The sequence below is a fragment of the Equus przewalskii genome, chromosome 5, assembly GCF_037783145.1.
Source record: "Equus przewalskii isolate Varuska chromosome 5, EquPr2, whole genome shotgun sequence".
In the NCBI taxonomy this organism is placed as follows: Eukaryota; Metazoa; Chordata; class Mammalia; order Perissodactyla; family Equidae; genus Equus; species Equus przewalskii.
In genome coordinates, this window is record NC_091835.1 from 82636136 (window position 1) to 82648984 (window position 12849).

The following is a 12849-nucleotide window of genomic DNA, read 5'->3' on the forward strand; positions in this document are numbered from 1 at the left end:
AGTGTTGACTTCTTGGTTCCTCAGGTCCTGACCGTTCTTGAGAGCACTCCGGCCAGCTTGTATTTTGCTGAAGACCCTCCCGCCTCACTGAAGTCCTTCAGGTGTCCTTCTCCTCTGTTCTTGGACAACGTACCAAGTATTCCAGTGGAAAATGATGAAAACCAGAATAACTCTTCCCTGCCTCCTGATAAAGCTTGGAGAAAAGAGAGAATGACTCAGAAAATTCCCTTTGAATGTAGCCAGTCTGAGGTGACGTTTCTGGGCTTTGAGAGAAAGACAGGGAGTCAGAGAAATGAGGATGCTTGCAACATACCCAGTTCTTCTTGTGAAAAGAGTTGGTCTCCAAAGGATGCAGCTCCATCCCAGGACTCCAGCGCCTGTGGTGTGACTATGGACCCTTCTGCAGAAGCTCTGGGCCAGTCTTACAGGAGCAGGCCAATGGAGATTAGCTGGTCTTCTGAATTTTCCTGGAATGAATGTGAAGAGTACAAAAAGGAGGCAATTTCACCAGAAGATAAGGAAGAAAGCAAATATTGCTGAAGTACCTGAGTGCTGGCGTCATCATGGGGAGACATTGTCTTTCACGAGTAATGCCAAGAGGATGAGTGATGGTGAATTTGGGTAATGCTGATCAACAATCTGGACAATTCTATTCCTTCCTTTCTACCTCGAAAAACGGGGTGGCTTAGAAATTTGTTTTATCAGGATAATTGCTTCATGATCAAACCTGGGCTCTGGCTTTGGACAAGCACAACAATGAAAACCTACCGGAAAGGGAGTGGATTCTAATGGTCTCCATCAGCATCCGCGTGAGCTCAGAGCCTCCGGTCTGCTGAGTATGGTCAGTTCACTTGGAGTCCATTGTGTGGTTTCATCTGCCTGCCAGGGCTTAGGAAATGTCTAATTTGTGAATGGTAATAGATGCCTTTTTAAAGAATTACCTTCTTGTTTATTTCGATTGACCCTTAGTGTTTCTGTCCATCTCTGTCAAGCCCGCCTGACTGAAAATGAGCCAGATTCATCCTCAGCTCTGTCGTGTTCTGTGGAGAGAGGGAATTCCTCCCCAAGATCTCTATTTCTGTATTTAAACTCTTAGGATAGATTATCACATATAATATGGTTATTGAGTATTATGACAATTTTTTTTTTGAGGAAGATTAGCCCTGAGCTAACATCTGCTGCCAATCCTCCTCTTTTTGCTGAGGAAGACTGGCCCTGAGCTAACATCCGTGCCCATCTTCCTCTACTTTATATGTGGGATGCCCACCACAGCATGGCTTGCCAAGCAGTGCCATGTCCACACCCGGGATCCGAACCGGCAAACCCCAGGCCGCCGAGAAGCGGAACGTGCAAACTTAACTGCTGTGCCACCAGGCCAGCCCCTATTACAATTTTTTTTTACAAACTTGGAGACCTACTATATCCTGAGTAGAATATATCAAGTTTTCATCAAATGATTTTTGTCCTTAAGAAAATGCCTGGTCATAAGGGCTGAGGTTGGCTTTTTGTTTGATTCTGTACCTTACAACTCTGCCTTTGCTCTTGCTCTTTCCTGGATTTCCCCCTTTTGAAATCCTACCCAAGCCTTCAGGGCCCAGCAGAACTGCCATCCTTCAGGAAGCTTCCCTAATCTCTCCAGCCAGAAGTACTCATTTTATTCACATTTCTATAGCAATGTCTATTTTATACTTGTCACTTTCTGAATTACGGCAAAGTTGTCTGTGTCATCTTGTATCTCTTCTAGATTATAACTCTCTGTATTTATTATTATAACTCCCTGTTGTTGCTGTAACAAAATATGACAATCTTAGTGGGTTAAAACAGCATAAGTAATTATTTTATGGTCCTGGAGGTCAGAGGTCCTTGGCATTCCTTCTGGAGGCCCTAGGGAGAATCGTTCCCTGCCTTTTCTTGGTTCTAGAAGCTGTCTGCCTTCTTTGGCTCGTGGCCTCGTCCTCCATCCTTGGAGCCAGCAGTGTAGCATCTTTGAATCCAGTTGTCTCTCTCTCTGACCTCGTCTTCATCACCTCTTTCTCTTACTTCGGCCCCCTTGCCTCTCTCTTATAAGAATCCTTGTGACTGCATGGGGTCGACTCAGATAATCCAGGAAAATATCTGCATCCCCAAATCCTTAATTTAATCACACCTGAATGTCCCTTTTCTCCTGTAAAGTAATATATTCCTAGGTCTCTGGTATCAGGATTTGGACATCTTTGGGGGCCGTTCCTCTGTCTATCACATTCCCTGAGTGTGTAGGGCCATCTCTTCAGGGCCTAGCATGTTATCCTATACAGAGCAGGTGTTTACTTATAAGTTAAATTGAATTAAATTATCTCTATGAACTCACGTAATCAAAAATTCGCTATAGTAAACATTGCTGAGTAAATTAACAAAGTGGGGATAATGACTGTCTTTATGATGATAGATAGAAACGCTGCACGAAAACCATTTCCAGAGGATTTATGGCCTCTCCCCCTCCAGGACTTTATAATAAAAGGGTAGATCCCTAGCCTTCTGTGCATCAAAGAGATAGGCTCATGGGTTTTTTTGGTGTTTTTTTTTTTTGCTAAGTGAGTACGGTTGGGTTAATCTTAGTCAGATTGGAGTCCAGATTCAGGAACGATTAATAAGGAAGTCATCAGGAATCAGGTCAGGTTAACAGACCAAGGTCAGTAACCTGGAGGTACAGTGCTGGGAAAAAGGATCTCAGGACAGGAACTGAGATTCAAAACACAGTAAGCCTTAGTCTGATTGACAGGCCAAATAAAGGCCCCAGGTAAGCAGTTGGGAGAGGCCGTCCTCACCACTGGTGTCCAGGGGACCTGCCTGGCTGTCTTCCCCATCGGATCATGGCCTGCATGTTCACAACGCTCCCAGACTGACCGTGTGCTAAGACTAGGAGGGGACGGAGTTGGATTAGACTTCGTATGATTTTAATTCTTGTGACCTGTCCTAGTTTGGCAGCTCCGGATCACACATGTTATGAAAGGAAGCAGTAATTTGCCTTTATATATTGTAAACCATTCTGAGACCAATTTAGCTTATCTTAGTGATGTAGTCTGAAAGTATTTTGGCTGAATTGGGGAAATGAGCCTGGAATCGTGTGAAGTTGCCACTAATAATTCAGAGGAGGTAATCAAGACAATCAAGGATTGATGGCTCTGTGTTAAACTGCTTTTCGCTTTGCATCTGGACATGCCAGTACCGTCAAAGAGAGGTCATCGAGGATGCTCTGAATAACCCAGCCCCGTGTCATTACTCAGCACATGTGTCACCTCTTGGTGTTCTGTTGATTTGAACTTGCTTAGTTGACGTAAAGCAGAGTTTCTCAAACTTAATGTGCATCAGAATGACATGGAAGGCTTGTTAAAAACACAGCTTACTGCGCCCCACCCAGTTTCTGATGCAGTAGGTCTGGGGTTAGAAATTTGGCTTTCTAACAGATTCTCAGGTGCTGCTGCTGCTGCTGCTGCTGTGCAGGCCACCCTTTGAGAACCACTCCCTTAAGTGTCCTCAAGTTGTTATAGATGAGTAGATTCTAGTTTCCCATTTACTTTGTATGATTTTTGAGAGATAATCATTTCTTTTAATTCTTTTATATTCACCCTATTACTTAGGATTTTGCTTAGCATAGAGAATGAACTCTAGAAATATTGTTAATCAGTGATCTTTTTGACTAGCTCACCCTGCTAGGGTGTGACTGTTGTGGACATCTTAAAGACCAAGTCAGATTATCAATAACCGATTAATGATATGGTAAGCAGATGCCACTGTGGCTGGATTACCAGAATTTTCTATTGAGTGATCCAGTCCTCCTGTCTAGATTTGCCTTCTAATTGGTGCATTCATCAATGTTAATTGATAGGAGTGAAATCTTGCATCCCGCTGTGGGCAATGAGAGAATACCTCCATGACTTCGTGATATGGAGACTAAGATACATGACGAAACCAAGAAAGAGCCTCCGAATGTTCTCTCCGATCAGCAAACAGGAATGAGTAAAGAATTTCACTCATCTTTATCCTTGGAGCGCCCGTGGGCAATCCTCCAGGCAGATCCTATGTACTTGTTAGGGTTTTTGTCTCATTTTATAATTTCCCCCAAACATGGAGAATATGTTGTCTTTGAAAATAGCTGTGGGGTTTCTGACATAATCAGTTGTATTGGCTTCTTGAGAAGTGTTATGATGGTCTGTCACTCACTGCATACAGTGATGTGTCACAGTTGGTACATCAGCCTGTGTAATATGACTTTCCTGACCTGAGCTTCAGTGAGTATGGCAAGTGAGGATTACCATGAGTCACGTTCATTAAGCATCTGCCAGAAGCCAGGCACCGTGTTGGCTACTTGGGTACCAAGTAAGATGCAAGCATTTTAGGAAGGAAGGAAAGGCGTCTGCCCTAGTGAACAGAACAGTGACATCTGTTATGTGAACCACAAATCATTGGAACCGAAAGTGAGGGTGGGGAAAAGGGGAAGGAGGTAGAGATTACTGTGCACTTTTGAGAAAGTAAGGAAGGCTCTTGGAGAAGGCTCCTGGAAAGACAGAAGGGATTAAGAGAAATAGGAGAGTGCCCGAGAAGCTCTGCAGGATGGATACACAGGGACTTGGAGGCCCATGGCTCTACCAGAGCTTTGCACAACCCCGTCTCTGGGGCTAGAAGGGTGGCGTGAGGGCCAAGAGAACTGGGCCCAGAGCTGTGCACGTTTCTTCCTGTTTAACCCTTACAGCCTCCCGGAAGATGCAATTCCTATTTTAGAGATAAGGAAACTGACGCAGGGAGGGTGTGTGACTTGCCTCAGGTCCTCCCCGATCTGGAGGAGCCAGCGTTTGAACCCGCATCTGTCTGACTTCAAAGCCTGTGTTCTTTCTTGTCCTGCACATTACACAAAGAAGGCACTGCAGATTCAATCTCCTACGAAAAGGAATGGATGTGAAAAGTCATTTGTTGATTCCAGAAATTTTCAGTAGGCACAGAAGCCTCGCCACGCCTTCTGCCCTTTTCATTATCCTGCTCCTCTGCTGTGGGCACCCACCTCTGTGGTCATTTGATGTGAGTTAAGTGAATTCTTTCATCCATCGATTCATTCATTGAACAAGTGTTTACCAACAGCCTCCTTTGTGCCAGGGGCACTGTTCTAGGAGCTGGGGATACAGTCAAGATGGAATCTGACTAAGATCCGTGCTCTCGTGGAACTTAGGTTTGAGGGAATAAATGAACCAGTGGTGAATAGGGAACTCCGTGGGAGAGCTTTATCTCAGTTCTAACGCTGACTGGCAGCTCTCCGTGAGCTCTCCACACAAAGCCGTCTCAGAGTGTTCTCGGATGTAGACCCTGCCTTCTCTGCCAGCTCCTCTGTCGGGTTTCAGAGAGCTTTTCCCCTTATCCTGTTGAATAGCTGATATCTCCCCATGTACCCAGCGTTTTTCTGTGAATGTGCACTAAGCAGTCACTGACACAGCCTTTTCTTCCCTTGACCTATGAGTTCTTCAGGGCATTCACCCGACGGCTGATGCCATCTTCAGCAGGCTGCTTCTACGGAATCTATGCGTGCCTCCCTCTATTGCCCCATACTGGAATTGACACTTGACATCTCTCTTCTCCTCCGCAACATGGAAACTTCCCTGAGGGCAAGGCCTATATTCTGCTCATTTTTCTGTCCTTAAAAGCCAGCACAGTACCTGGCACATAATATGGCTCCATAAATATTTGTAAAATGAATGAATCATATAGTTCTTCACAATATCTTCAAAATTGCTGGTATCTGGTGTACCAAGACTGCTATCTAGATTGCACCTGAAGTTTGTCTAACATCCAGACTATCATCAATCATATGCTTAAATGGTTTCATCTCACCATTCTTGGCTAAAAATTATTAATTTCAAATACTGATATCTGAGCTGTCTTTGAAAAGAGGAATTAGACAGTGTGTATATTGCTTATAAATTTGCTTCGTGGTGGAAAATATCCCAAACCGTGCCCAAGCAATGATGGACCAGCATTTTGACAGGGAATAAACTCATGTTAGTTGTATTTTGTTTCCATTTGTCTGTCCCACATTGTTTATATATATTTGATGGTCCATTACACTTGACTTGCAAGTATTTTCTTGGGAGTCATTTTTATTCCAAAGATCTACATTGCCTACCTAACCTTCACTTAGGAGCATTCTTACTGACGTCATCTGCTTTGTTGCAAACTTTTGTGGTCATCTCTATAAATAGCACGAGAATAATTCCAAGGTTTTTTATCGGATCCTTAATTTTAAAATTTTCTTATAGACCACTAATTGGGATGGAGGGTAAGAAGGTAGGAAGAGTTTACTTGCAGGAGATTCAGACTCAGTTAATATCGATGTGTCTAGTAGTGTGCTAGATGCATTCACACATCATTTAAGCTTTAAATGCCTATTGAGCTGCATTCTGTTACTCTAAGATCAAGGAAAATGAGGCTCAAATAAGTTGACACTTGCCCAGGGTCACACCGATGACGGAATGGGGATACAAACCAAAACTCTTTATTCAAGCCCTGGAAATATCTGCTCTGAAAAGGGGTAACTTAAAAATTAAAAGTATCCCCTATTTGAAAATGAAAACAGCTAATAAATACATGTATGTGTTTGTTGTTTTAATATTATTGTTAATTTTGTCCTCCCAGATTGGTCAAGATTAAAGCAATTGACAAGAATGTGGGCAAATGGGCATTCTTGTTCACTATTGGCAGGAGGGGAAATTGGTACAACCTTTTTAGAAGGCAATATGTATCAAATTTGTCAATATGTATCAAACACTTAAATTATGATACACTTTTACTCAGCAATTTGTTTAGGAATTTATCCTAATGAATAAAAATTTCACAGGTATGTAAACGTGAGCACAAAGATGTACTTTATGATGTTTATGATATTAAAATATTGGAAACAGCCTAAATATCCTTCAATAGAAGATGAGTTAAATGAATGATGGCTCATATATACAGTAGAGGTGTATGCAACTGTCATTAAAGACTATTTAGATCTGTGTTTATTGCTATGGAAATTTGTCCTTGAAATATTGAATGAAAAAGCAGACTACAGAATGGCATGTTTAATATGGGTCCATTTATAACCTTGGATATTTTTCAATAATGTATGTTTCATAGAGAGATTTTTGCTAAAAGGTTAATGATGGTTTTTTCTGGGCTATGGTGTTTGGGTGATCTTTACTTTTTTTAGACTTTTATGTATTTGAAATTTTTATAATGAGCATGTATCATTTTTGTTATCAAAAAATAATAAAGCTATTTTTATTTTGGGAAAAAAATGTTTTCTACATTTCTACATTTGCCTGGCTCTTTGCTTAGTTGTGCCATTGGTGACAACTGGCAACTAGTGATAATGCTACTATGCCATTGTCCTTTATCATTTCTGTCTTCAACCTTAGTGACTGGAGCTCCCACGTGGATTTGTCTGGTATCCCCTGAGTAACCAGTTTTGAGAGGGCTTATAAAAAAGCAATTCAAGAGACAAAAACCAGACAAGCTGAAATACAGAAGAGCGGAGAACAGATCACAGTGCACAACTGGGAACACTTGTAGTTAAAGATTAGTTAGTTTTGGTGAAATCTTTGAAAGTTACCCTGAAGATCTAGGCTTACAAATCGATGCTTTAAGGAGTAACCTATAGTTAAATTAAAAGCTCTTTGGGGAGATAAATTTTTTACCATAAAATATCCATTCCCCAGATTTGTGCCCCAGTATCCCTTTTTACTCTACATAAAATTTTAATTCACTGAATATAGTAGACTCTGCTCTGTAGTTATCATTGAAAACAAAGATTGTGATAGTGCAGAGAAAGCGTGACTTTTCTCGGCCGGGTGGAGATGGAGCCTTTGTAACATGGCTAATGGGGGCCATGATAACGCATTCATTATAAAGGGAAATGGCAAAGTATCCTCCAGGCAAAATGCCGATTCTAACGAGTTCTACCTGGAGGGACTGCTTTGTGGGCAAAACTAAGTTTCAGAGTGTGTAAATAATGACAAAAACACTTCCTAGGCAAATCCCACCAAAAGACAAATTAGTGCTGGCTTCTTAAGAGCAGAACACAGCCACAAATTTTGTTCTTTTGATACCAAAGTAATGTGGTATATGTGATACCAAAGGAATGGAAATGCCAGGTAATACCAACTGTACCATCCCCACAAAAATTTCTCTGAGAGAGAAGTGAAGGAATCCCATACCTAAATCCCACACCTAAATTTGACGCTTCAAATGGAATCATTCGGAACAGCGCATAGGAGGGAGGTATAAACAACTTCTGGTAGTCTTCTTAATCCTCTTAATCCCTTTATTCACTAAGAATAATTTCACATCATTCTGAAAGTGTGCAGGCTAATTAGGGCACACGTGCTGGATGATTAAACACTGGACGTTGTGGTATTTTTTTTCTTTTATGTTTGTAACAAAGGATTTTTTTAAAAAGCTGCAATGACTTCAGCCAAGGGCAAATATTAATCTATGACCTTTTTTTGTCTTTATTTTATATACATGGAGGAAAATGTATGCTTACATTCCAGTATGCTGGAAAGCCAAATATGCACGTTTATATTAACTCACTGCCAGCAGCTCTAAGACTATTGCTTGAGACAGGAGGCGGAGTCATCCCTGACATTTTCATTACGTGTTTGTCTAGCAGTTTGAAGAGAGAGAAATAATTCATGTGATTACTAGTATCCTGTCTTGGCCATTAAAATGTATTTCCCTAATAAAAAATTATCACCATATTTTAGATGATATAGTCTGACATGTCCTCATCTTTCTCCCCTGCTCAAATCCCAGCATCAGCATTCCTGATTTCAATAGTCGTTGGAGTGAACCAAGTAGCATCACAGCATCATAGTTAAAAGATCTCATCAATTACAGTGAAACTATGCTTACGCTTCACTTCAACCATGATTCCCAAGGCCATACGCTGGACCCTGTCACCACCTGAAAGTGCTACGCACCAGAAATCATAGCCTGCTTTTGCTGACTTTATAAAAACTTCCTATCATCTGGTCTCTCCATTTCGTCCTGGCCTGTCAATGACCATCCTCTTCCTCTCCCATCTACTCCATGTTTTTCTTTGCATCATCTGGGCCATGGGTTCGTCTGTATCAGTGATTGCCCTCATGGAGAAATAGAACCCTTACTAGGTATTTCAAACAGGTGGAATTTAGTATTGGGAATTGGTTATCAAAGGGTTGGAAAGACTAGAAGAGCAAAAAAAGGAAAATGTGAAATTATCCAGAGATTATTAACTTCAGGAAGCCATTCTCTCTCTTCTGGATGAAGGAGAAAAAAGGGAAAATGTACAACTGAGTGTCCATGACCACTGTCCTGCTCAGGCCCCTGAGCACTTGCTGCTGAAGCTTCTGGAGGGGCGCTGCCAAGGAGGAACGCAGGAACCGGGACTGGACGGCCATCTGTGCTGCTGCGGTCACTGCCAGGGCCCAAGAAGAAGCAGAGAAAGAAAAAGCTTCTCCATTTTTCTTGTGGTCCATAACAAGAAGTCAGCTGTCAAGGACATCTAGGAAATAGTTTTCTCTGAACTACAGAGGAAAGCACAGAGGGGCAAGATTGGAGCTAAGAGCCAACAGAAAAATCCTACCCTTTGGCTATTCAGCATTTATTCCCACCCCTCTGCCCTATATTTAAACTTCCAGTGAGAATATCATACAAATATCCCTTAAATAATTGAAGATGCTTTCACTTTCCCAAAAGAGGGGACACAAGGTCCCATCAATCATCGTTTCTGTCTCTCTGTGATCTTAATTTTTCTTCCACCTGAATTTTCTAAGAACAAAGATAATCATCACCAACAATGCTTATATAATATAGGAGAAAAGAGAGGGAAAAATACATAATTGGTTAACATACACAAACAAATACAGAACAAAGGAAATAGCACAGCTGCTGTAGTCTTTGTTTCTATAATTTGTCACAAGGCTGCGATTTGCATTGATCAGGTGCTTCTTTCCCTCTCCGTCCATGTCCCTCAGCCCTCAGCCGGCACACTGCTTGTCCAGGTTTCCCGCCCTGATGGTGTGCGCCAGACCTTCACTCCTGACGGTGTGAGTCCTTGGTGGTCATGCCCTTATTTTTGTGCACATTAGCTTTCACTACTGTATCTGGACCTGTTGGCACTCCGAGCACTCTGGATTCCAAACTTAAACCTTCCGGCGCTCTTTGTGCTCACCAATCTGATTTTCCCTGGGTAACTGCAATCAATACCCAGAGCCAGTATAGTGTCCAACTTCTCTCTCATTGGTTCAGTGGCATGTGGCATGGGGAGCCCAAAGTGACAGTCTCTCAGTTCCAGGTCAGTGAAACCATTGTTGTGTCCACATGGGATCATTTTTCCCTTGAGATCTAAGACCTTTAAATTAGATGAGCTCAGAGTTGAAGAGTTGGGAAATCAAATAAATATGAGTAGCTATTTTTATTTTATTTTTCTCAGCATCCTGGTCAATGGGAAAAATTTTAAATCATCAATAGCTCTCTTAAAATTTCTCATACCAAATCAAATGAAATACTTTAAATACAGTAGGTAAAAAGAATGTTAGTTTATTCTGTTATTTAATTTGAGTATGTTTCTGTTAATTCAGTCTAAGGTTGTGCTAAGTGTAGGTATGTCCTGCACGTATGTATGTGTGTGTGTGTGTCTCAAAGTCATCATTTCATTTTAGCTCATGTGGAGCTTGCGGGTCTACCAAGGTCTTGAGGCATTTTTTGCATAAACTACTGATAACACCTATCCCTTCATCCTTTCCTTCTGTAAATGATTTTTATGAAATAAAACCCAGAGTTTATTGTATTTTTATTGTTATAACACTATCCAACCATTTTTAAATGACAATGTACATCGTGGTTCAATGCCATCTTTGTTTTGACTCATTTATCCAGCTTTGGAGGGAGCCCCTGGCTAACTGTCTATTTCCGACCTCTCTCATTTCTTATCAGTCTCCCCTTCGACAATCAGCTGCAGCCACACTGGCCTTCTCATGTGCAAGCTGTTCCCGTCTCAGGACCTTCACACTTGCTGGTCTCCTGCCTGGAACTCTCTCCTGCCAGAATCTCTCCCTCTGCTATTACTCTCTGTCACCTTTTACAAGGTGTCAGTTTCCTTCAATTTATGTGTCAATGCATGGCATTTTATTATGTATTTGTTTGTCAATCATCAATCTTCTTCCCCAGAATATAAAATCCGTGAGGCCAAGGACTTTGACTTGTTCACCACTGGATCCCTAGCACCTAGAAAACTCCCTGAAACATAAGAGATGCTTAATAAACATTTTTCAGATACATGAATTAGCTACTCTTTTAAATTTTTAACTCAATCATCCAACTTTTAGCTCTTCTTTTCACACTTGTATCATTGGCCAGTTTGATGAAGTTGCTTTCTCTATCCACGAACTTATTGATAAAAAGTGTTCTACAGGATAAAGCTGATCTCAGAACCATGTGGCACTCCACCAAGTACCCTCTCTCAGGCTAACATCTTTGTGATAATTAAGAAATCTTTAGAAATAAATTCAACGAACGCTGATTTCATCTCGTTTTCCAACATATATTTCTCTATCTTGAATAGAAGATATGATCCATACTCCATTAAATAGTGTAAAAGAACCTTCAAAAACTGGTCCCAAACTATCTGCCCATCATTTAAATCCCATCTCTACCTCCTTCCTGCCCCCTTTCCATAGACTTGTACCTTTCATTCTAGTCCCGCTAAATGTGTTATAATTCCTAAAGCATACCATGTCCCTTCTCATCTCCATGGCTTAGCACATGCAGGTCCAGCTGTCTGGAATGTCCTCCTCTCCCTACCCCCACCTTCAGCCCGGTGCATCCTTGTACACCATTCACTCATGATCTAGGATAAATACCGCTTCCTCTGTGAATCTTTCCCAAACTTCCCTGAGTGATTAATCACCCCCTCCTCTGTTTGTCCACTTTTACATTTTTCTTATTATTTGTAATCATTACCATATTATTTTCAGTGTTAAGACTGTGAACTCCTCCAGGATATGAAGCTAGATACTCATTGATATCCATTGAATAAATGAAAAACATAATGAAATACCTTGTTCATTGCTTGTTGAGTTTAAAGAAAGCAGGTCGCATCCAGTAGGACTGACTGATATCCCAGACCGGCTTCCATCAAGGTAGCACTGACCTTGGTGAGTTTTCTGGGGTCCATCTTAGCCTTGCCATCTTAGGACCAGAATTCCTTGGTCTTTGGAATAGACTTACTCTCAATAGGGGATCTGCACTGACCAATTTCTTGGAGGTTAAAAAAATCAGCATAATAATTTACTACTTTATAATGAAAAATGTAACTGTCCAGAGAACTGAAATTCTCAGGTCAACCTGTTAGTGCATTGTCTCCCTGTGGGCAAGTTCTAAATGAAGCAACATGATATGGCACAGGGGAAGGAGTTGATCTTAAGTATTTTTCAATGAAGGAAGCTTGAGACCATCTCATGCACTAGAGAAATGGTCTTTCCCGGGAAAGTGTGATGTTTGAGGTTGCTTAGCCAAGACTGCCACTCTCTGGGCAGAGCCTGAGGGATCGCCTTCAACTTGTCCGCTAACACTCCATTTCCTGTGCAGCTGTGGTCAACCCACATCTCTCTGCCCAAACAGGACTTAAGGAAATTTCGCTAAATGTCTGGTGACCACGTTATATTCGTATTTGACTTCCTATTCTTCCCATTTATATATTCATGGATGCTCTCCTGGTTTGTTCCTGTTCATATTTATTGTGTGTGGATTTAACTAATTTAACTCCATGGCCAACTGTATCTCCACCTCATTGTCAGCCCTGCT

General features: G+C 41.5%; 1 protein-coding gene across 2 annotated transcripts in view; it reads left to right on the forward strand.

Moving 5' to 3' along the window:
- The window catches only part of IRAK3 (interleukin 1 receptor associated kinase 3), a 64636-nt gene extending 57335 nt beyond the window's left edge, over positions 1–7301 (forward strand). For both annotated transcript variants that reach the window (XM_070621962.1, XM_070621964.1), the window contains one exon: positions 25–7301. In XM_070621962.1, coding sequence (XP_070478063.1) covers positions 25–540 — 516 coding nt within the window. In that variant the 3' untranslated portion in view covers positions 541–7301. The remainder of the gene's footprint in view (positions 1–24) is intronic.
- The last annotated feature ends 5548 nt before the right edge of the window (positions 7302–12849 follow it).